The sequence below is a fragment of the Dermacentor variabilis genome, chromosome 5 (genome assembly GCF_050947875.1).
Source record: "Dermacentor variabilis isolate Ectoservices chromosome 5, ASM5094787v1, whole genome shotgun sequence".
NCBI classification, from domain to species: domain Eukaryota; kingdom Metazoa; phylum Arthropoda; class Arachnida; order Ixodida; family Ixodidae; genus Dermacentor; species Dermacentor variabilis.
The window spans coordinates 112,388,323-112,414,006 of record NC_134572.1 but is presented as its reverse complement, the minus strand read 5'-3'; the positions used below and the strand labels follow the sequence as shown (position 1 = coordinate 112,414,006).

Genomic DNA, 25,684 nt, shown 5'->3' with positions numbered 1-25,684 from the left:
TTTTCATGAATAATGCGGACGAAAAAGAAAATATCGCTGCTAAATTTGAATAGAACTCGAAGAATCGTAGACAGCGCTTGCGAAAGAGAAGCTGCTTCAATGTGAGGCCTTAGCATGAAGAATTCTATATCTGAATAAAGAAATCGGATTTCGGTCTTAGCTTCACCTTCAAAGTGTAAAGGTAATAGCTAATGAAACTCTCCAGTGGATGAAGGAAGCATAACTTCGTGCAGCAAAAGCTCTACTGCGAATATATTTCAGTAGTCTGACATATTTACAGCGCTAGGAAGCAGACATGCAACGCCTGTGTCCGTTTTCTAGCGCTGAAAATATGCCCGACTTTACCGTAGCCTTTGCCTTCGAGCTGTCCCCGATACCAGCGTAAGTGCTCGAGGGGGTACGTTTTCCTAGAATGTCAGTGTCTCCATGTTTCTCCACTGGAAAGAGTCAAAAAACGCTCTTTACAAAGACCCTACCTTCAGGAGGACATTCTCTCTCTCTCTCTCTCTCTCACCTTCTCGCTGCTAACTTCGAACTTGCTTCAATTTCCGCTTAGGCTATTTTGTTTCCATTTAGGTTATACAATCGTGAATAAAAGGGTGCGAAAATGAATACAGCAAATACGTTTGTCATTGGCATTTGCTGTGTCAGTAGAGGCACAGAAGCAGGCGTGCAGTTCAAGTTCATCGAGCCCTCTTTGTAACTTGTCTGTGACCAAATGTCTCTCGTTCGCCTGTGAATTACTCGCACGTAATGCAGAATGGAGATATTTCATGCAATCATTGTCGTTTCGAGGAATGACACTTTTGGTCATTTCGCTCAAAATCAGGCGCTCCACTCAAGTGTTATGCAAGCTGTGTTGCTTTCGAGTGAAAGAGCTGCTTCGTAGTGGGATAACTGTTCGTATTGTATATCACCTGACCCTGAACTCGATACAAACCTTGGATACAAACACGGCTATCCAAATATCAACAGACAACAAACGGGCAGCGCAGCCAGTTGGACTTTTTCCCGAAACGGGTTTCTCTCGGAGAGGTTATCGACAGGAGAAAGCGACAGCCTGCACGCTGTAGCGGACGAAGTTAGTCGTAGCTGTTGCCAATCGTGACGACAATGGTATAAGCGTATGTTCAGCTCACGCGATTAGATTGCCGGTCTCCTCGTCGGCTCCGAGAAATCTACAAGCCTGGGAAGGACCCGCAGGGGCTACATGGCGATACCACGACCACGCATTGAGTGGCCGTGGTATCGGCCAGTAAAGCTGTCAGCTGGCAACGACTGCTGGCAACGAGCAGGCCGTTTGACGTCTGCAAATGACTTCACCGTGAACAAAGCAAGATTAAATCAGTGTTTCCCAACTTCTGGCCCCTGGAATCACTTGAGATGGCGAAAGGGATCTGTGTGGATCACTTAAAGATTTGCAGTTGATCTTGCGATGTGTGACTATGACTAAAATTGATATCTGGCCAGCATGGTGTCAGGTAGCAAGCTGTGACAGGAAAGTTGCTGGTGATGTATGCTATTTAGCAATCATTAACAATGATCGTGTACAAGATCACGCTCACTGACGACAGCTTGTGTCTCTGTGGGCAACCAGCCGGCAAGTCCACCTCTGGACAACTTATATTTGTTCGCCACACCACAGCCCTAGCGGCTGTAGTGTTCTGAGCGCAGATTTAATGGTCCCGGCCGCAGTGACCACATTCCGAGGAAAGCAGACTGCAAATGTGCTTGGTGTACTGTGCACAGGGTGTACGCTGAAGAACGCCACGTTGTTAAAGCCAATTCCGAGTCCCAACCTATACGTATATTCTGTGCGTTAAAATTAAAAAAAAAGAAATTATAGGCTTTTACGTGCCGAAACCACGATATGATTATGAGGCACGCCGTAGTGGGGGACACCGGATTAATTTAGACCGCCTGGGGTTCTTTAACGTGCACCTAAATGTAACTACCACATGTGTTTTTGCATTTCGCTCCCGTCGAAATGTGGCCGCCGTAAACGGGATTCGATCACGTGACTTCGTGCTCAGCAGCGCAACAGCGTGTGTCTATACGGGACGTTCAGCAATGTTATTCATAATCTCCTTTCTTATTTATTGTTCGACGCTATAACGATTAAGTTGATGATGTTCCGCCCTGCCGATAAGTTGCCGCCACTTCTAGCACTTCATCGTCAGGACCTGTTGTCGAGCAAGTTCGAACATTTTGTAAGGCGATAACGAAAGATGACAAGATTAAATTTCCTATCGCTTATCTCCACAAGATTATTTAACTGCTCCTCGCTCAAATCACTATGACAAAATGGACGCGCCGATAAGGGGCTCGAAGTACGACTCTGATAGTGGAGATTGTTACTAGTCGCTTGGGGTCAGCTTTATAGACGATAGCCCGTGTGATGGATTGGTGTTCATATCAAGTTCAGCGAGAAATTAATGCTGTATTTTAGAAAAAAAGAAAGGCAGCTTTTTAAAGTTTCCCACGTACGTGTTCGACTTGGCTGGGACAAAACGGGTTGCGTGACACCGATTATGGTCTCTACCACACTGCAGGGATCTGCGCTTCCTGCCAGACTGGTCCGTGCCAAGTATGCACTGTGTCGTGTACGTATCGTTAATCTTAGACGTACATATCCCAGCATGACGTGTCCTCCAAATAAAGTATTTTATGTGAACATTCGTCATGCTCTGAACGAAAAAAAAAGATGCAGCTTTAGGCTTACCCCAGGCGGTGGCTCATCCTCCTTCGTCTTCGTCTCGGAGATCGAGTCGGTGATCCATGCTCGCGGAATGCCCACCTCCAACTGCCCCGTTTTACTGCTTACGGCGCTGAGTAACACCAATGGTGTGAATAGTTTCAGTATGTCTGTTTTTATTTCGCAGTGGGAATGCCTGCATCATGTCCTAAGTGCTTTTTTTTCCTGGTTTCTCGTTTTCTGCTGTGGTAGCGTAGTGGTGACACGAAAGACTTTAATTCATACTGAAGCATTGGTCTCCGGATCTGAATTGGTCTCCGTCCATGCATAGGGGAAAGTAGGCCGGAGTTCACGATATAAGACATAATTTTGGTAAAAATGGGGCCTGTGAACTTCCGGAGGCCATCAAGGTCACTGGGTGATATTCGCGTTGGATCTGCTTTGGAGGTTTACTGCCGCAAGAGAAGTCTGAATAAGGCATATTCCTCGCCCACTGAAATAGAATAGAAACGCCTTACTGTGAGCCTACGGGACAACACCTGTTAGATTTGCAAGCGAAATAGGAGTCACCCCTATTTCTGCACAGGCGGAGAGAATGTCTGAACAACTATGCGGGAAATAGTCATTCCTGACTTTGCCCGTGCACTAAAACTCTTTTTAAAGTTTAAAGCACTCTGCACTCGACCTGAAGGCTGCTTCGTCCCTCGACCGAGGTAGCCATGCATTTTTCCGAGCTACAAATTGTAGAACATTCAGTTTCATTTAACCGACCGGAAAAAAAAATTAAATTATGGGGCTTTACGTGCCAAAACCACTTTCTGATTATGAGGCACGCCGTAGTGGAGGACTCTAGAAATTTAGACCACCTGGGGTTCTTTAACGTGCACCCAAATCTGAGTACACGGGTGTTTTCGCATTTCGCCGCCATCGAAATGCGGGCGCCGTGGCCGGGATTCGACCCCGCGACCTCGTTCTCAGCAGCCTAACACCATAGCCACTGAGCAAACACGGCGGGTTATTTAACCGACTGAAATGGAGTTAATAAGTATATCTCAAGCAACACATCAGTGTTAAAATCGTCGAGCAGAATTATTTGAGAGCAGTGAACAACCTTACCGAGGACCAGTGCTGCCCTCGATGAAATGGGTGGAGTCGAGTCGAGGCACTTATGAATAAATGCTGTAGCCTTTATTGTGAAATATGTTGTAACACCTTGTGCAGTAGACTTTGTTGGCTTTATCATTATCGGTAAGTTACATTTAAATCCGTTTTAACATGTTTGAAATATGATCACCCCCCTTTAACTGAACGATTTGGCTGAGCGTGGTGTTTGGGGCCATTCGTTGTGTTGGCGCTTCAATGGCGAAGTAATCAGGGGCTCTGGTACAGCCAGAGAGCGGCCAGTTTGCTCTGCTTGAAAACCTAACAATGTGGTGTTGAAGACAGTGCCTAGTTAGTCGCTTCGGAAGTAAACACTCAACAACCATCCCACGGAAGCTCTAAGTTTGCACAGAAACAGTTGTTCGGCACGTTGACACTCCGTACGCGCACGACGTTAAGAATTCCTTTTTCTTGATACCGGCCAGTGTACATACTATTGCTGAGTGACGGCTGCTGCAGTTCTTTGATTAATCAAATAATGTCCTAATTGTGACAAAGGTTTCGTCTTGGGAATCAGCTCATTCAATACGAAAATAATGATTAAACTGATGTCACAGTAAAAGACTGGGCTTGTTTGTTTCAGTTGAGACAAAACAAGGTTCCTCACCTAGCACTTCCCGGTTTTCTTGCTTAAAAAACCATGTCCTCTTGAATTTTACCTTAATTTTCCTATAAATAGCTGTTGTGACTTCAGGATTGTCATAGACGTCTTGTATGTTGTTGATGACTTCCTTTGTGCGTTGTTATGCTCCTGCACACTGGCGGTCGGATAACTTAAGGGCGATAATCATTAGTACGATCATAAAATCGGTCATTCCTGAGGATGTCTGTTGGTCGTGAAACATGCCGTTGAGCAGAAAAAGGTCCTCGTCTGCGAGAGGGATCCAAATTCATAACCTTTCGTTTGCGAGTCAAGTGCTATAACCACACATGCCAACATATGCGCGCCGGCACAGGCACACATTCACATTGCACGTACTTTGCAGAGGAGAATTGAGCTTCAAGCATTGAAAATCTATGCGCGACACTAACAAGATGGAACTTGGTTAAAACACTTTGGCGGTCCAGTCGGTTTGAATTCATGATAGAGTGTGTAAGCGCGACTGAACGAGGACGTAGAAAGAAACAGATTCACAGAGACAGCGCTGCCTTGTGTATCTGTTTCATTCTACGTCCTCGTTCAGTCGCTCTTACACAATCTAACGAGATAGAGCTCTTTGTCTGTGCACAAAAAGCAATTGTGGATGAACGGCTTGTGTAAACATATTTTTCGGAGGCTATCAAAAGAGAACAGTGCCGTTGTTTTTTATCTGCGCAACGCTGCGGCTTATATATATCGCATTCGCGTATATTTCATTGCTGCTTTATTAGCACTAATCAGAACATTGGTTGCCTTTATGCACCACGCCTGTTCTTCAAAACCAGGTTATCCCTGTCCCTCATCATAAAATGACCATTTCATCACCCCTCTCCCACTACATTACCCACTCCTGAGCGTAGACCTTCGAGCATGTACAGCTTCCAATTATTCGGAAGCGTGGACCGCCAAGTGGATTTTCCCTTTCTCTTTAAACTAAATTAAATTATAGGGTTTTACATGCCAAAACCACTTTCTGATTATGAGGCACGCCGTAGTGGGGGACTTCGGAAATTTCGAATACCTGGGGTTCTTTAACGTGCAACTAAATCTAAGTACACGTGTGTTTTCGCTTTTCGCACCCATCGAAATGCGGCCGCCGTGTCCGATATTCGATCCCGCGAACTCGTGCTTAGCAGCCCAACACCACAGCTACAAAGCAACCACGGCGGGTCCCTTTCTCTTCTCAAAAAGAAATAAGAAAGATTAATGAGGAAGTTGGTCGGTGAACCAGAACTCCCATTTAGAGGAGAGCTGCGGGCGGCTGACTTCCAAATTTCTGCTAATCACGGTTCAAGATTACCACTCAGAAAAGAGGGGAAATAATCACGACGTTGGTCGGTGCGCTCTTCGTGAGAGCTCCGTGTAGAGGGCTGTCTGAGAAAAAGAATATGATCAAAACAGAGCGTTACACATAATCGCTTTTCCTGAAAAGATACTATTTAGTTTTGTAAGTTGGGTGCCCCTTGTAAGGCTTCGCAGCCACCAAAATCTGTCGTTATCAGGAACCATGAAATTATACTGAAAAGCTGAAGGGGAATGCCATGCCCTCTTTTAAACGTCGCTGGCGGCCTTGGTTGGGGTCATTCGGCAGGGAGCGATTAAAGGACATATGCTTGCAATCTCAATATGAACGATAAAAGCGTGGTTCGAGCAACAACGACACCGACCTTCCGATAAATACACGATGAAAGAAAAAAAGAGGGAAAGGGTCACGGAAACGAAGCACAATGACAGCTAACAGTAGAATCTTTGACGAATGACAGCTGACCTATAGGGGAAAGCAGGCGGAATTCTTTTAACAGCTAATCAGAATGATAGCCGAAAACATTTGAGGCCGAAGCGTGGTGTCGGTTTGCGATACCCTTTTCAACATGACAGAAGTATAATCAGTAGCTCACGTTCACCGCGGCTTCGTCCATCCAAAACATGAGCTGTGTCTTTTTTTCAGATCACACTGTTCTTAAAATAACGCTTAAAAGAAATTCAGGGAAGTCGTGCTGACAGTTTGTTAAAAAATGTCAAAAATTACAGAAACAATAAGTGATGAGCCGCACTAATCGCTTGTAGTTTCTGTCGGTGGCCACTGCGTATTTCAGTCCATGCGGACTGCTTCATTTTTAAAGGCTTTCCAAAATGAGGTTGTGATACTAACTTCCTGTATTTCTTTTGTGCGCTTGCAGGCCAACATCGTGTCCCTGTTGACGCTCCTGAGACGACGCTGCTGTAGGGAAGCACTGCAACCACACGTGACCGCGAAAGACGTCATGCCTCTCCTGAAGTCCTTCTCACGACCATTTCCTTGGTCCGCGCACTAACAAAAGAATACGTCATTAAGGAAGGAGCGGGCTCTCAGAACCACGCGGAAGAAAGAACGCACATAGGCATTTGAATATCGGATGGTTCGTTGTATTCATCGTATGATCACGAGCCGTTGTGCCCTTAAAAGCCATCACCGTTCTTGTTTCACTGCTCAGAAACAGTCATGGCTTTGCATTGTTAGAAGCCATGACTGTTCCGTTACACTGCTCAGAAGTTGACATGGACTGCCTTATGGCCAGAAGCCCAAACAACAGAATGATGCCATTGACAAAAATTCGCAGTCATCGTGCGAGTACACAAAGTGTAGTTTCATTCTGGCTCACAGCCTGGGGGCAGAGACGTCCCAAATGGGAAATCGAATTGCCCGCAGTCGTCCTGCTCACGCAAGGCGGGCAACGTAACGAGGAGGGGCGGGTGTGCGGACGGGCGACGGGGAGGAGTCGATTTCACCTCCTCACGAGTAACGGTGCGAGCCCCTAGGGGCGTCTGGCCGACTCTTGTCCAGCGCCGGCCGCAGCTGTTGCTCAATTGCCGTCCTTGGCCGTGACCTTCTCTTGCTGGAAAGTGCATGATCCGGCTGACCTGGAAACGGACAGACACATGCCTCTCCTCCTCATCACCTTCCTCTCCCTCTTTCCCCCCGGGGCGCTCCGCCGACCCAGGGAGCGACGACCTCGCCCGAACTGGTTTCCGGAAGCAGCGGTTCCTATCCCTCCCCCAACCCCTCCCCCTACCTCTGGTGGCCGCAGTGTTTTTGTGTGCTCGTGAACCACCGACGCGCCACCAGCACGGCTCTCAGCTGCTGCCCCGACGCTGCCAGTGCATCCGGCTGCAGTGCTGCGTACGAATCGCAGCAGCGGTCGCTGCATAACGACGCTGCCTAGGCGCCTCAGCATGGATCGGTCCCTCGTCAGGCTTCCGTTTTGGATGTTTCTACTTCCAATGTTTCTTCTAACGACCACCGAGGTTAGAGCCCAGGACACGTCCGCCATACTATCGGGTAAGACTAATTTTAATAGTATTTGGTATGTTGCTTGATTGAGTTCTGTGTGAAGACGGCTTTGACTGTAGACGCCAGTTTACAATGGGTGGTTGAGAAGATTCAACCCCCTAAGGTCTGGAAATTCGAACACACGATAAAGTGTTCATGAGCATGAAATTAAGCACTAACCACGATGCCTATTACGGCGCGCATGGAGCCGCAAAGTGAACGTCATGGCTGACGCGTTTTGTGAAAGAGAATTCGAGGAGCATGGTCCTGGTTGTCGCAATCAAATGTGCTCTTGATTTGACTTTCGCTCGTTTGATAAATGGCTGCTTCTCCGTCAGTCATAGCGGCTACAATGTCTTACTTTCTCGCATGAACTGCTGTTCAGGACTAGCCAACTAGCCTGCGTGCTAATCATTTGAAATGATATGCTTTGCCTGCGATTCCTATATATAGTATTCTATATATGCATAACTTAGCCTAGAGGTGGGCTCTTTTGTATGGTCCATACTATTCGTCGTTGACAAATATGAGACTCATTTGTCATATAGCAATTGTGGAACGAGTGGGGCTTGTAGTGCGTGCATAGTAATTCTGATGTTAAGAGTGCTCTTTGACGCATCCTTTTGCTTTAGGAATACTGGGTTCCCTGACATCCACGACCAAAGCCCGTGGGTGTCCAGGGGAATGCGTGCACGCTATCACCGCCCTATTGTGCGACCAAGTGGTGGACGAGATTCAGTGCGGCGCCAGCTACCTACGCTGCTGTGTTCCCAAGGAGTTTAGCCTGGGCGGCACGGCGGTTGAGACGTCAGCACCATTAGCCGAAGACGAAATGGTTCCCGCCACCTCACCTGCTTCCACAGTTGACGAAGATACCAACGCGACCGTCCCCACACCTCTTCCTCCGGTGACTCCAACAGTGGAAGCACCACCGCAGCAGCGCCCGTCGTCGACGCCAGCTCCACCGCAGCCCACACAGGCTTCGACGCAGCGTGACGTGTGTCCCGGTGTCTGCGTCGGCAAGGGACTGTCACAGTATTGCCACCGCATTCTCAACTCGCCATCCTGCGGTCCTGACGCCGTGTGCTGCACTTCCGCGGATGGTCCACCTCAGGCTGAACAACCGGACGATGGCACGCTTCAGCAACAGCCTGAGCACCTTCCGTCGCGCGATGCAGGGCAGGAATCGAAGCTCCCGGAGTGCCCTGGATCGTGCGTGTCTCCTCTCCTCAGCATTCTTTGCGACCACGTGTCGACGGTTCACTCGTGCCCTACGGGCGGCTCTTGCTGCGTCAGCGCGTCGGCCACGACCACGGAGCCTCCCATACCGGCCTGCGACGGCCGCTGCCTCCCGCCCTTCTTGAGTGGTGTTTGCCAGAAGCCCGCGCAGCTCGTCCTTCGCACCACGACGTGTCCAAGTGGAACCATCTGCTGCTCCCAGCCAGAACGTGACCAGAGACCCGGAGGTGGATATTTCGCGCCGCAGCAAGGGGCTCCCATACGTCAACAGAGACCAACGATGCAGCAACAGAGGCCCTTCGGAGCCATAATACCGCAGGAACGTCCGTACCAGAACCACCCGCAGGCGCATGACCAGCTGAATGCCGTGATACCCGTCGACCAGGCAATGATGGATCAGCTTGCCTTAGAGAGTGGTGGTGGGGGACACCGACGACCCCAGCACGAGCACTTCGGTCCGCCACAGCAAGGGAGGCCAGACTTGCCCCACAGGGAACCTCCTCAGATGCCCCCGCAGGGAGCACAAGGTGGAGTTCGACCAGTCAAACAGGGAATTGGCCCGCCGAAGCGATTAAGACCGTCACAACACCACCCTCCTGGTTCTTTACAACGCCCTGGTAAGCGTAACTGATAGCTGACGTGAAGTGCACAGAATTTGGCCTCGGTGAAGAGGCGTAGGGAACCATACGTGGCAAAATCCATAAAACTTTGCATTCATAATAGGCATTTGCCTCATTTGTCATTGGCAGGCTACCTCCGCAGACGATGGAATCATCATCGCGAGTGGCTGATGCGTTATCTCACGATTCGCTCTGGCGTACGAAAAATTTTGTGATTTAGGCCGCAGATCTAAAGGAATTGACACAACATCGCTCCAGAGAACTGTGCGAGCAATATTCAAGGCACGTGCTTAATCTGATATGCAACTTCAGCGTTGTTCCATCCTGGCAACTCACACGCTAATTATTTAAGGCCCGACTCTAGAATGTATGACTTAGTTAAAACAGTTCTTTTGTAGGTCATGAGTCCAAATACGAGGTAGGAATTAGAACAGTACTTATTTCGCAGATGTTCTCGCAACAATTCACGGTGAAATACTGTAGCGGAAGGGACGTCATTATTACCACACATTTAAGATAGTTTGGAAGCGTCAAATAAACACCTCCTGTGGCTGTTTCTATACGGCGCTAAACATGATTTGACCGATTGTACGTGCTTGCGTGTCTTCCTTTGGTTTCCTGCTCGTGCTTGTTGACTTAAGTTTTCTTGGCCATCTCCTCACGTCCAATATAGCTCAGGCGAATGCCTCACTTGAATTTATTTCATTCATGGTGCACTGTGAGCTTACAAATTCGGAGTCTTAAGTATATCATTCTTCTGTGACGTCGAGCATGGTGCTAAGATGCACCTGGCTTTAGTAATGTCACATTCGTTGAATGAAATCACTGTAATGTGCGACGACACTGCCGCGATAAAAAGGTAATTAAAACTTCTGAGTATTTATCCCCACCATGAAAACATCCCATCAAGACCATATATTTAGCTTTTGTTCCGGAACCAAATAGTACTAAATACTGTATGCACATTTGCGTGAAAAGAGAAAACCTTTTCGTTGTCGGTGGCTTTTCAAAATTCAACAAGGAAAGCACTCAAAAATGAGTCTTGAACTGTATTGCACAGTCTAGCCGGTTACGTTCGAAGCCACAGATGAATTATTTCATGCGAAATATCACGCAAAAAGTCACGCAAAAAAAAAATCGAGGCCCGAACCGCGCCACCGTAAGGTGTGCTTTTCCTCACAAGATCCACCGTGCCTTCCATCATTTTTTTAGGCCTGGAGACTCAGCACGCTTCAGGAGTGCAACTATTTCAGTGTGATATTGCCTAGATGTAGGAGATTTCTAACCTTTTTAACGGTAAAAATGAACTCTTACTGTATGGCTGACTTCTTGCCTAATGAAGATTATCATGCTATCTTTTTTAACAGACTAACAAATATGCTTACCATTTTATAAAATATATTAGCCGATCTTGAATGTTGCTTCAGCGCAATCTTTCCAAAGACAAGGTGGGAACACTAATTTGCATTGGTTATCTTCGATAAAATCAGTATCACGATGAAACGTCTGTTCAAAAAAGTGTTCGTTTCGTTGCATTTCTAGCATTTCTCGACATATTCAGCAAGCCAAGCAAATGCCATAACATGACAAATTTACACTCGCAGTTTTCGTGTCACTGTCGCACTAATTGGCACTTCAAGAGTGTTCGTGGCACAGATATACAGGCGAACGAAACGCGGGCGCTAGGATGAGGAGGATAAGTACGTCGGTAAGGAATTGGGTGAACTTTCAGCTTGACTGTTCGTGCTTGAAGCTTCAGCAGAGAAGGTTTTCAAATGCAAGAACGGTTTCTCAACAACGCATTGTTCGCGGCCATAGCCGCAAGAAGCGAAGTGATACACACCCACTCTTTTATTTATTTTTTCATTCAGCTGAAATACCTTAATTACTCGTTTGATGAAGCGCATTCATGCACGTTTTGCTGTTACATTTTTGTGGCCAACTATAGTGGTCAGGCCTTGTCTATTTATATAAATGAATGAGACGAAAATAAGTTTTGAGATACATGCATCCACGGCGATATATATTGGCATTCCACGAGTATTTCACCCAGAAGGCTTCCGTGCCGTGCTCAGCTATTCGGAAGCTATAATCTAACCGCATGGCGGCCGCTGCTTCTTGCGCTACCAGAGTGGGCTGGGTGATCGCTCTGGAACCAAATGCAACCACAATGCGTCACAAAAGCGATCGCTTTCAACTTAAACCAAAATGCATTACCTAAATGTCCCCAGCATCCACCGGTGGCGCAACAAGCGCCGACAGCCGGGCACTGTGGTTATGAGTCTTATGCATGGCGGAACAACACTTTTCCTTCCCCCATGGTATTATGATTATAACTAAATTCCTACGCTTTCAGCGCCGACTGGCTTCATTTGCGCGACTGTAATGAGCCTATCGACATTGAAAATTGTATTTAATAAGTAGCAGTGTGCTTGCATTAGGCAGCCGAAGTGAGCCTACCACGTGATTCTTACGTCCACAGGCGCTAATGAAAACGTAACATGCGCCAAGCATCCTATATGCTATTTCTGGTTCGATGCATCTAGACTCATAACTACTCATATAATAGCGTATAAGTCCGGCCCGATAAACGAACGCGATCATCGCTGTCTCAAACAAAGTTTGTACATGAAACGAAAAAGAATGTTGTACCCGACAAATCATCAAAGTGCTCATTTGGCTCATCGAATGCAGTAGAAAAAAATCTAAATTCCCTTAGACACGTCTCCAGTTCCGAATGCACGCTCTTGGTCGTTACATGCTTCGATTGCCACGTAAACGTCTCTCCAGATAAGTGCCCAGCGTGCCTAGTCCGAGCGCGTATATATATAGTACGAGCAAGAGTGTTGATGCGCTAGCGCGTAACGCATACGCCGGTAAAGCCAGAATGGAAATAAATGCTAATGAACAAAAATGTACAGACTGAACAAAAGCAGAATAGGCAAGGGATGCTTGATAGCTCACAGCGTAGCCCGCGTCTGCAGGCTGCCTCGACACGCAACGAAGGCGTCGCACAAATGGCGCACTTACCGCATTGAGTCCTGCTATGTCTCACGCGTCCCAATACCACGCGGAAGCAACAAAGCAGCGCAATTTTCCTCGCAGCACCCCGACCGCCTAGCCCCGGCAGCATGGACTTTCAAGGGGGCAACCAACAGGGTCCGGTCGGCTTGGCTAACGACGAGTCGAACCAGCACATGCTCAGGCCCTTGAGGCATCCCAACTCCGACGAGAGACCGGGGGGCGGGGAGTCCAACGCCCTTCCAGCTGCCCCGCAGCCGCCCCAACAACAGCATCATCAAGGTCCCCCTCCGTGTCCGGGCAACTGCATCTCGAGTTACCTGCGGTTCGCCTGCTTCGGCGAGAACGCCATCCATCCGAGGCTTCTGTGCCCGCAGGAAGGGTTCGTGTGCTGTGCCAACGTGGCCCAAGTGCAGAGGATCGCCGAAGAAGCCGTCGCTGCGGCGGTGGCGGCCGCTACCCCAGCTCCCGGCGAAGGCGAGCCGAGGCCGGAGACGCCCCCTCCTCCTCCGCCGCCGTCGCAACCCCCGCCACGCGCGGCCTTGAACCCGGACCCGGGATCTCGGCCCCCGCCACAGCCGCAGCGGCAGGTGCCCCGACCCGAGGCCCAGCAGCCTGAGCGCCAGCAGCGACCAAACCCCGGACCCCTTTCTCCTCCGAGAAAGATGCTGCAGCAGCCGAATTTCTTGCTCCAAGACGCCGAGATTGCGACCGCATTGCCTTCCAGCACGACGAGTGAGTTACACATTCCCTTTTATTCACGCTGTGGCAGCAGTGTGTTCATAACCCTAGAATACTTTCAGTTCTGCATTTATGACAGCCAAAAGTTGTCCAAGAAGAAAATATTTTTTTCCATGGTTACATACATGCAGTATAGATATGCGCATGTTCTTGATGTGTTCAGTTATCAGAAACGTGTCCCATGCGTCGAGCTCACGTATGTAGTTTTATTGTACTTGGCAGTGGAATTCATTTGTAAAACATTTCAACTCTACAGCAAAACTAGTACTAGCTGGGGAGCTCTGCATATCTATAGGCTATTGCAACTGGCGTTGTTCCAGATGGCTCAACCAGAAGTCTTTTGGGACCTGTGTGGGTAAATATGGAAAACTGCATATTAGAAGTATGCACGTCTCTGCAAAAAGTAAAAGAAATCCGCGTATGTGATAGCTTGGTAATTGCAACTGCTCTAACTACGTAAGCGCGTTTGACTTATTTCACATTCTTTTGAATGCTTACCACTCAGAGACAACTCACATTTTTTTTTTTTACTTATGCTGGGAATGAGATCACAAACTAGGCGAACACGAACCGTGTTCATAGGAAACCAAATACAATATTTCGCACTCTGGTAGACCGTGTTGTCTATTTTTCGGAGGGGAAGGGGGTGGCAATCAAGGCTAATGATTTGTATCTTCAATGCGTACCCTACCTGAAACCGCGTCTTCTAATCGCTGGTACGATTTCAATATGCCGTACTAGCGGACCCAAATAGCACGTCTCATGGCGTAGGCGTATGGGCTTCTTTCAGTCTTGTAAGTTCGTTGTCCTGTTCGTTCTTCATGGAAAACGCTTTCCTCTCAACGCGCCTAATTACGGAAGCACGCATGTCAGATGCTGGAAGTTGAAGGTTTCTTTTTCTATGAAAGAACTTATACATTCGTGACATATACATGATGCGCACGCACTGTGCCTCAGCAGTTCATTGAACTCAGAAAGCATTCGAAAGTGCGCTATGTAATTCGCCTGACCACAGACGTGCATCGAAGCTAAACTTTGTTTAAGGTGTCATCGAATTTATCAGACATTTGCGGTAAGCACTCAACCACAAAAACAATAATAAAAAAGAAAAAAGTTGCGCGCACGTTATTTTTTTGTCATCGCTCTCGATGCATCAGGGCTATAATTAGAAGGGATAAATTGGGAGGGATAAAAATTGAGTAAGGCTATAGCGCGAAATGGTTAGCCAAGTACTGAAGATAACGAGGAGTTCATTTGTTATTCCTGCCGTCTTAGGGAATTTGTTTTTTTTTTTTGTAAAGGCGCAATTTAAGGCTCAATCTCCAGCAGATACCAAAAGATGGCTACAAAATTACAAAAGTATCTATTACGCCATTACACCCGGCCAAACAAGTTGGCTGCCAAAGCTATTAGCGCCCGTCTTAGGATCATCGCTTGGACATAGTGCGGCAACCAAGCTTTCTTTTTTAAATCCTCATTAAGCGAAGTCTGCTTTTAGTGGTATTGCGCTGGGACACATTTCCTACCCGAATAACACAGCTCTAAAAGAACCCGCCGACGAGAGGCGACGCGACGCTCAAAATAACGCCGGAAAACTGCGTCGCGCGTTGTTGTCGTCACTTTTTTTTCGACTAGGACACGGGCCATCCCAACTTTCTCCACAAACGAGTTGGAAACTCAAGTTACAGTGCTTTCAGACATCCTCCGACGTTGATTGCAAAGAGCATGAGTTTTCTTCTTGTTTTTTTCGTGTCAGTTCCGGCGATGGCGACGCCACGTGACTGCGCTTGAACGCATATAGAGGAAAGGGAGGGGATCGTCGTCGCGTGAGGAGGAAGCAGGAAGGTGCGCCTGCAACCCCCCCCCCCCCACCCCCCACCCCGCCATCCCCACCATCTCGTTAACAGAGCGCGCAGCATGTCGCGGGTGGGCGTAGAGAGCGCGCGTGTTCCAAGGGCAGGAGGGGACCCAGTTGCGCTCGCGTTTTGCATAACCTGGCGACACACCGCTCGACAAAGAATGCGCTCTCCCGCCTCCCTCTCGACATAGTGACCCGCTTTGGGCGCGCACCATTACGAATCGCGCATTAGAGGGAGAGAGGAGTAAGAGGGTTGGCTCCGGTATGGAGGATGTGTTTCTTCTTTTTTTCCAAGTCACTTCCCAAATCCGGAACTATAAGCGGATGCATGGCTCCTACGTTAAAAAAAGAAAATAAAGGAAGATATTAATAGCGTTCTAATAACCAAGATTTCATAAGATAGCTTGTTGGGCGAGTGGGTACCTGTAATGATCTTGAGAATGCCAGCGAAACAGAGAAGGGGAGGAGGAAAACCGAAAGGACGACAGATACAATGTTGAAGATGTACAGGGCGCCCTGCCTTCGAGTTTGTCTCTGTCTTTCTATTGCGTTTTTTATCGTTTTCCTTTTCTGTTTCTCCGACATTCCCCTGCCTTAAAACAATGATTTTGGCGAGGCGTTCTAAGTGCCGGCGAAAAATAGGCACCTCCAAAGGGACGAAGTGGTCGACGTCAGCTGAAATTCTTCGGGAATGTGAGGTCAAGAAGAGGGAAATGTAGGTTCGCTCAAATTGTGCCAGGCCGCCCCGAGTCACCTTGCTTTAACGGTTCGAGAACATTGGAAGAGAAAAAGTTATGCACGCGAAAGAAGCATATACCACCGCGGGCGTGAGGTGTTTGCGATTAGAGTGATCGCATGGTGTGTTATTTCCGTGATGCCTTTGCTCCTACTGACACAGCCAGCTTCCAGCGTATTGGTGATGCATATCAGTTAAGAGGCACTGTAAACGCTACTATATATATGCCTGCCTGATTCGCCGTTGAAGCGTATTGCACCGTTTTATATGACGTATCGTTGTGCGCCGTAGGTCAACCAGCCCTTGAGAAGTTATCCTGGCATAGCTAGAACGATTGCCGGAAAAATGTCGGAAACATTTGTCTCCTGCGCTTCTGAGGTGCACCCCCTCACTCAATTTGCTACAAAAAGATTCCGGTCCTTTTGTTGCCGCCTTGGAAGTATTGTTCACGTACAAATGCTTCAACTGTGTCTGGAATCAATGACAAGGCTTGATTTGAATGGAAAGGAAATGAAAACGCGTGCGTTAGCAAGCCATTCATCTCGTGCACTAAGCAACAGATTGATTGATCTATTGAAGGCTATTTATGCCCATTCCTGTCCATAGTCACTTCTCACCTGTATTGTTCTAACCCATGCGGGCTCCTTGTTCGCAATGCTGTAGACATGAGGTCGCCGTCTGTTTAAGTACGCAGCACGTGATGTAATGACCGGAAATAAACTTGGGACAAGGTGCCGTCCTTACATTTCATGGTATCGGGCATCAGCTGTATCAGTAAAGGTTCGAGTAATAGCCCCTTCGTCACATTTTTCGTTTCTTTCTTTTTTTTTCAGTTTGGTTATCACTGATGCGTTGTCCCAGTCGATGATATGGCTGCACCTGTGCGCCTGCTGGGCCATTGCCTCGGGCAGCTTATTGTTCCTATCGACGTCACGCTTGTGCTCTTGCTGTCATCTAGGGCATTTGCTCACTTCACCGATGTAGCTGTAGCTGCAATCCGCCCACGGAACATTGTAAACAACCCCTGGGAAATTTTCATCTTCGATGAACCCCAGTTAACTTTTCACTTGGTCAGTTACCAGAATTCCTTTCTTTTTTAAATTGAATAGTTTTTTTTTTCTCTTTCGTTCGTTTTCGTGGTTAGTGGGGGCCAGTCGGAGGATGGCGGTCGGAGGTTGGAGCAATGGTGCCGACACAAGGGCGTTTGTCAGCCGAGTGCCAAATGCCATAGTATAACTGTTGAAACGCTTTTATTCTATAAGCCCGATACCATATTTCTGTCCACTTATACTAACGCTAGATATTTGCTGGTTAACAGCTATGTACTCTACAGAATTGCGCACTTAAACAAGAAGTGCTTCCTAAATATCCACACTGCCCCAAAGACATGCCCTCTAGCTGCCGCTAATTTAATAAAGCGAATAACTTTCTTGAAGCGGCACACATTGACGGTCATCGTCGATGCCTTTTGCAAAATTTATCTTGCTCTTTGACGCATTGCAGGGACACCATCTGTGGCCAAGGGCCGCCGCCCACCGCGTCCCTCGACGTGTGGCGTCAAAGGGGTTGGATCCGGCTCTGGGCCCGACCGGCGCCATGCGGCGCGCATTACGGGAGGAAAGGACTCGCTTCCGGGAGAGTGGTGCTGGCAAGTGAGTACAGGCAGTTCGCATCGATGCAATGTGACCGCCATCTTGAGGTACTATCAAGTCGAGAAGCCGTGCAAACGAGACACGTGACATCACGACAGGCGCGTCTTAATTGCGCCTAGCGACAAATCGATAACAGTTATAATCCGGTGACGAACGGCCATTGTAAAAAAAAAAAACAATAAAACAATATAAGCGTGAAAATAAGTAGCACTGACGTCATCGTGGCAGCCACGCCTGGGTACTAGCACGGTGAGAAAGTGTTTCCATGACGTCACGTGAGAACTATATGTGCAAAGTGTCGCCTACGAAGCGGGATTCAACACTTCTCGTAAAGGGGGTGCTAGTGTCTCTTTATGAAACAAATTTGCCATCTTGCGCTAAAGGCTATGCGTATTGCGCAAGCAAGACTTAATTGCGAACAAGGTTTTTGCTTTGTCTCGCCTATTCGCGACAATGACATTTGGCCGACAAAAATCGTTTCTGTCTTAGAGATGACGCGATAGTAGAAAATTTATTGTTTCAGCGAAAAAGGAGATGGCAGAGAGTGCACTTCACAGTGCGATAGATAACTCCCTGGCACTGACAGGGCAAACAGGGTAATCAAACATACAAATGAAACACGAATGAAAGAAGCAGGACAGCCGCGCACATAAAATGAACAAGCGATCTCGTCCCAGCATTCCCAGGATGTTGGAGAGAAAGCGCTTGAACTTTAGTGCAACGCAGTCCCTGCCGCGGACCTAGGGTGGCCCTTTTAGCGAAGTTTGATAGGGAAGCAGGGAGGCCTGGGAAGCGCCAGGGAGGAGACTCGCGAAGTTATTTCGAGGTAACGCGGGGGCGGATCGAGGCTCTCGCTAGCGCGTGGCGCCTCGCTAAGAATCACCATCGCCCGCCAGCATCCAGAACCGTATTCGTTTCGCATACCGCCAGCCATCCCAACGTGACGAGCAAAAGGCGAGCACTGCAAGGGCGCCTCAACATACACGGATATATCTACTTTTCATCCGACGCTTACTTTTTGAAGGCAAGCGTCGTATGGGGGGGGGGGGGGATATTCTTCCGAAAATATTTCTGAAAAAAAAAGTCGCAGTTTCGCCCGAAAGGCGATGCATCGATGGCGATAGCAAATTAGTAGACAGTTACACGAAATAAGGATAGTAGTTTTATCGGCCGTATAAGTTCGGAACGTTCGCTTAATAATTGAATTAAAAAGCACGGTGTCAGCGCGCACAGGCAAACCAAAACTGAGGAACTGGATAAGTGGGAAAACAGCACGGTAGAAGGAAGTACTCCTTTGCCGATTAAGGATAGGCCACACATACGGTACTCACTCTTATCTCTTGACTGTAGGCGATCCTCCAACTTGTAGTAAGTGCGGCAATACTCTGACAGTGCTCCATGTTCTTATTCAGTGCCGTGCAATAGAAACAGAGAGGAAAAAGTATTTCCCTTCTGCATATCACGAAAATATACCTCCTCACCCTGCATTTTTTCTTAGTGATGAACCACTTTTTAATCGGCAAATATTCTCAGATTTCTTAGCCGAAACCGACACCCTGAAAATAATTTGGCCAGGCAACCTTTAGCGCATGACTAACAGCCCTGCATTCAAGGGCTCTCTTGGAACTCTGGTGTCACTGTTATGTTTTGTTGCATCATGTTTTTAACGAAAGTCCATTACCATAGCTCACATCACTACCTAGTCAGCGTCATTATTTTAGCACCTATATATTCTACGTCACCTACAGCGACAGGATTTAGGCCCTTCTACAGTCATATGTCACATCTACCACGAGGAATTCATTGTGCACGCCATCCACAATACATCGTTGACATTACCACTTGTCATGGCGCTCTTTTGCCAAACCTGGCCCTTGCGCCATAAAACACCACACATAATCATCACCATCAAACCTGAACACATCTCATTCGATGGCAGCGTTTTGTGGCGTGAGCAAGCACGGCAGCAGCAGCGAGCGAAGCGACCTTCGTGCTGCGTATCGCTTCAACGCAAACAGCGGCGAGAAAACAGCACACACAATTGTGAGCCATCTGCAGATCGCCTTCAAGATACGGCGCGCCGCCATGTAAAGTACGAATTGCTGACGCATTAGAAGTCTCCCCCTCACCCACCTTCCTCCCGCGTGGCCTCCCCACTTTCTTCCGTTTCGCGCGCAAGATTGCGCCGCGATCCTCAGTTCCCCTCGCGCTCGGTCGCAAAATTCGCGGTTGCTGCCGGAGCCCAACGCACCGCCCACCCCTCTCCAATCCCCCCCCCCCCCCACGGCCTTTCGTGTGAAGGAAGACGGCGCGTTTGCTCGCCGCCTTCCTACCTCGCGCGCGCCAGATTGAGCCGCGATCGTCGGTTAACATCGCCCGCTTTCATTCGCACATACAGCATACGGCGTGCGGCGACGGAAAAAATGCGCCTGGAGTGTCCAAATAATTACTATCGCAGTAAAAAGCCTGGTCTCAGCTATTCCCTCATAGCATTCAATATGCTGTTACTTGGGCTTTCACATTTGCGTGCAAAACGAATTAATCAAGTGGAGATCTCATGAGTTGCCACATGTTTGCTGCATTGATCACCCATTTTCATAAAGACAGCCACTGTCCTTATATACCTGCTTTATTGAGCATATACACATTATCCCGCAAACGTCGAAACATCACCGATATGCTAGTATTCTTACCCCCTACAACTTCAGCCACCTGCCAGGTTTACATGTGATAACTACTCGCACTGCTGTTGAAGTGCCATCACTTCTGAGAAATGACATCAATCGCCACTTACAGCGCATACATAGACGAGGGACAAAAAAGGGCGACGAAGACAAGCACTGACTTGTCTTCGTCGAATTGTGACCCGAATTTTGCATGAAATGAAATGATCAATGATTATAAAGTAAAAACGTGTATTTCATTCGAATAGAAAACAACTTAGATGCGGTTTTTTTTCTCGACAGTAATCTGTAATTACTGCTTCTAGCTTTTTGCTGCATGTTGGCAGCCAGCTAGGAGTTTCTGCTGCTGCGGCGGTGAAAACTGGTGCCGTGGGGGGACCATAACTACAATGCACCCTGCATTGGGACCGTCACTAAGAACAGCCAGCCAGTACAGCGCTCGAAAGCAGCGGCTGCGTTCGAACGAGGCGTGAGTCAGCAAACAGCAGACCCCTAGTAGTACTTCCGAAGAAATGTTCGAACTCGATAACGCATCTTCGCTGTCGTTGATGTATCAGTTGTCAGAACAGTACAGAACTGCGAAGGGCATTTTTCTTTTGCACTAGTTATTCGCAGATAGGCATCATTGAACACCAGCGAAGGTTTCTTGTATTTTCACAGACGTCATTGAGATCGCCATATTGTTGTGCAGCCAACACAATAGAACTATAAAATGACATCGTGACCTCATGTAAATACTACCTATAAACCCTACGGTGGGAAAAAAATATTCATTGACGATTTAGCGGTAAATGCAACAGAAATTCATTAGTACTAGGTCGCAGCTCTTTGAGGTCCCGGATCCATGTTTTGTACTTCTAGCCAACACAGTACGTGATTCGCACTTCTTCCATCGTTCGCAGGCGGCCCTGATAAACTCGCAAAACCAGTACCTATGCGGAGGCGCACTCATCGGCACACAGTGGGTTCTCACTGCAGCGCACTGCGTCACCAGGTGAGTAAAGCACGCCACGCCAGCGTCATTTGCATAGTCCTAGTAACGCATAGTAGAACAATTTGCACCACTACTAGATGTATTGTTTGATATATGCTGTATTCCGATGGAGCCAGAACACAGAAATGCCAGTCTGCTTGTACTTACGTGCAACTTAAAACACTCCAGATGCTCCAACTTGCAAATGAATTTGAGACCCTGTGCTACGGCGCTCAGATGGGAGCCTGTCGTTGTAAAAATCTCTTATTCAAATTATTAAAACACACCACGGGACTCGCAAAGATTGTGGAGGCTGTTTCTATAGCACTGACGCGTTCTGACTTTTCTTTTAGTGAATAACTTTCTTTGTTAGCCGGGAAGGTTTTTTTGTTTGTTTGTTTAAGAAATTCGGGTCGAATTCGCGCGTTCCCGGTAGTTCCCATTTGTTGTGTGCCTCTCTCGCTGTTGTGTGCCTAAATTAAGGTTAGCCGTAACTTATACATGGATTTCTCTCACAGTGTATAATACTATGTGTTTGAAGTTGTAGCAGATTTCAATTCAGTTCAACAAATTCAGTCCTTTTCCTCTGCACCTTGTATAGCCGCTGCCATGTAACGGTTACCTGGGCCCCGTCAAGCCGTTTTTACTGCTTTTAGCCCAGCGGACCTTCCAGCATATTGTCTGGTATATAAACTTGAATTTGTATTTGAAATAGGCGCTCCGCCGCATACCCGAGTTGCAATCACCGCGCAAAGTATCTGCCCACAGATTGACGCTTAGTAATTTCCGTTTGTTTATGGCCGGCTAGACGGGTAGCACACCTACCAACTCTCCCGAATTTGCAATAAAGTTTAAAACTTTGTGCTAGTTCTGCGATTTTGTGAACGTTGCGCCAAGTTTTACGAAAAAAAAAGAAATTCGCTTGTTGGTCTCTTACGACATTCTTGAAAGTCGTCTCACGGTGAAAGTACCATAATGGTACTTGTTTCGTGCAAGTTGAATGAGGCGAGTTCCTATATATAGCTGGCAAAATCGGCAACAGGAAAATAGCTGGAAAAGTCTGTGTTCTCAGAACAGTGTGTTTCTTGCAAGTCCTTGCAGTTCCAAGTTTGCTACTGCACGTGTGGTGTTTCTAAATGTAAATCGTGGTTAATAAATTTGGTGTGTGTCCCATAGATTATGTTTGCTGAGGGAAAACATTTAAGATCGCGCCAGGTGTCTGATTTCAGTGATGACGACGATGTCCTAGCCAGTAACTAAGGGTGGCATAGTTGGAATCGAAATTTGTAATGACAAAATATGGTCCAGTGTGTTTAATCCGTCGCAGGAGACTGCTGCGAACACTTCTTGAAAATTTATTGACATTGCCACAAAAATGTTTTTAAACCTCAGAGTTGACAATAATGGCCGAGCTGTACTTCCGGTACTATCGCCCGTTGCCTATTTTCACAACCTCCGCAAGCGGCCTGTGTGTTTAATGAAATGTCATGAAAGATTTATTAAATGCTGCAAATGCCACATCTAGAACCCATAAGCTTGTGACAACTACACTCGCATCGAAGGACATTTAATCTGATATATTTACTGTTTGCTTTCGGCGTCTCAAACGCTCGCCGAACGCCAACAGCACACGCCCTTTGCATCGGCCCCTTTGTATCGGCGGTGACAGCCCAATCACGGACCACGAGAACGGGAGAAAAGAAATATGTTCGCTTTATAATGGAATTTGATTTATCCGCTAGAAATATTTTCCCTTACTCGTCCATAAGCATTATAAACCATCACATCGTACTTCAATCACCGCAACACCGTCAAAGTCTTAAGCATTCCATCTTCATAATCTTGCTGGTACGTCTGATGTACTGCACAGATAATTCAGCGAATTCAGACAGCTATTCCCTTACTTCAATAATGGCTTGCGCATAATTTATTCCTTTTGAATTTTCTTCCTTTACACCCGCACCTGGGATGCCAAGAAAACACAACAGTATAGGACAAGTAAAACATAAACGTTTGGTGAACGCTGTCCTTGGTTCCAACAGTTCCTGGCCGCCCATTTGAAACAGCTTAAGTCTCAAAAAATTTCTGCCCCGCGCTCTCGCAGCCTGGTGCGCAACGGCGAACCGGTGTTCGTGCGCGTCGGCGACCACGACCTGGGCAGCGAGCGGGCGCACCCGGGCGCGCAGACGCGCCGCGTGGCCACCACCTACATCCACCACAACCACAACGGCCAGACGCTGGACAACGACATTGCGCTGCTGAAGCTCCAGGGCGGCGTCGAGCTCAACCCGCGCGTCTGCCTCGTCTGCCTGCCCGCTCGCGGAGCGGCGCCCACGGCTGGGGACCGGTGCACCGTCACCGGATACGGGTACCTGGGAGAAGGTATACACGCGCCGGCCTGCACGTTATTCTTGTCCGTGAACTCGCGCGTTTTCCACGTAACGGAGCGCGAATTTTCGGGAGTGTATTGGAGGCAGGGAAAGTGCGAAGAAAATGAAGATAATGCACTAACCGGCGCAAGAGTTTCCAGGCCAAATCGGCCGCGCCTGAACATTCCATTTCTGTACACAAGCGCTTGCAGTGAGCGCGTTTAGCAAATTCTTTGATGGCCATTGAAGGTAAGAAGGTTTGGCGCACCTGCGCAGCAGAACTGGACACGCGTCAAATACTCGTTCTCGCTCCCAAGTACCCACGATGAGGCGACGGATGAGAGAAGGACGAGGAAGAGGGAAAGCAAAAGGTGAAGGCCAGAGAGGTTAGCCAGATTAAGTGTCCGGTTGGCTACTCTGCAGAGGGGGAAGGGGCATCTTTTCTTTTCTGCGAATTACAACTTCTCACGCATTGAGACGAGCATGATTGCGCCGATAGGTGACGCCGGCCACTTTCACATGCTAGCCGCTTCTCGCCGCAGGCGGTCCCATCGCGCTGCGGGTTCGTGAAGCGGTGCTGCCCATCGTCGAGGACCGCGACTGCACGGCCAAGATCAATGCGGTGACCGAGAAGCAGTTCCTGATGCCGGCCAGCTCGTACTGCGCCGGAGGAGAGAAGGGCGACGACGCCTGCCAGGTGAGGGCGCGTGTGTATAAGGCGCCACTCTTTGCCGCCCATAGTGGTGCGTAGGGACTGAATTTGTTATTTTGAAAGCGCTAAAGGGGTTGCGTTAACATTTTTTTTTTCTTGCGCACGGTTGCACCGAGCTAGCGCAACGATGGAACGCTAAACATCTGTGTACGGCTGTTTCGGTTCGTTAAAACGGACTGTCAGCATGGCATGCGGCTTTGGGAACATGCCTCGCCGAGTTGTGGTGCAGAGTTCTTTAGGCCGTCTCACCTCCAGCCACTCGAACGTGATCAGTTCCGACGCTGACGTGGATGCGCAGTCCCAAAGCCTCGCGTTGGGTTGGCAGCATTTCTAAGGTCATGATGAATGTGATGATGATGGCTGCAGGTAATGGCATCTCCTTCTAGTATAGGTGGAGATCTGAGATGATGATGACGATGATAATAATAATCATTATTGCGAGTGGCATGATCATCATAAATTAATATATTCTCCTTTGAAACGGGGTGTTGTCAAATAGTCACCTATGCTCCTTGAGTTACTCAGGTATGCTATACGTGATAGTCATTCTAGCATTTTTGTATACATCTCTTTAATCTCTTTTTATCTTCTTCAAAGCTTCTCTATCTACCTTGTACCGCTGTCTACGCCTGTAGCAGATCCGGGATGGATGGATGTTATGAGCGTCCCCTTTGGAATGGGGCGGTGGGTGGCGCCACCAAGCTCTTTCTATTATACTGCCTAAAGTCTTAACTAGGTTAAGCAAGAAAAAAAAAAGCACTATGAACTCCCACAACCAAATTTTCTGATTTCCTATTGCGAACTTTGCTTTTTTACGTCTCCGTTTATTGTCGTTTCCCTACTTTTGTTCCAGCAATATTCCAATCGCCTCTTACTAATTTCAATTGCGGACATGTTTACTTTTCCCCTGCTCTCGCTGAACCAAGGACGTTAAAGAAAAAGGTTTTCCTTTAACCTCCTTGCGCTGAACCCAAGGGATCCAAGGAGGCCAGTGGTGCCTAAATCGACCACTGGACAGATGCCTTCACATTCCAAATGGGCATCTCGGTGCACTGCGCACCAAGTGGTTGGCCGTGGAACTAGCGTGGCTGTATGCTCGAACGGCGGGAGAGCTGGCATGCAGTGTTGAGCAAGCGTTGCGGGGAAAGGCCTCCCACCTCACTTGCACGTAGGCACCGCGAGGCCGTGTCTTCTGCCATTTTTATACGCTTATATAACTACAGCTGCAAAACTGATGCTTAAAGTGCGAGCGCCCTAGCAAGCGTGGAACCGA

At 48.0% G+C, this 25,684-nt stretch overlaps 1 protein-coding gene across 1 annotated transcript in view; it reads left to right on the top strand.

Annotated features, from left to right (window-relative positions):
- The first annotated feature begins 8,568 nt into the window (after window positions 1-8,568).
- Window positions 8,569-25,684, top strand: part of mas (trypsin-like serine protease domain-containing protein masquerade) — a 44,494-nt gene continuing 27,378 nt past the window's right edge. The window contains exons 1-6 of the mRNA XM_075693341.1: window positions 8,569-9,662; window positions 12,771-13,421; window positions 17,525-17,673; window positions 21,260-21,351; window positions 23,435-23,712; window positions 24,242-24,396. Of these exons, the coding sequence (XP_075549456.1) occupies window positions 8,639-9,662; window positions 12,771-13,421; window positions 17,525-17,673; window positions 21,260-21,351; window positions 23,435-23,712; window positions 24,242-24,396 (2,349 nt within the window). The 5' untranslated portion in view covers window positions 8,569-8,638. The remainder of the gene's footprint in view (window positions 9,663-12,770; window positions 13,422-17,524; window positions 17,674-21,259; window positions 21,352-23,434; window positions 23,713-24,241; window positions 24,397-25,684) is intronic.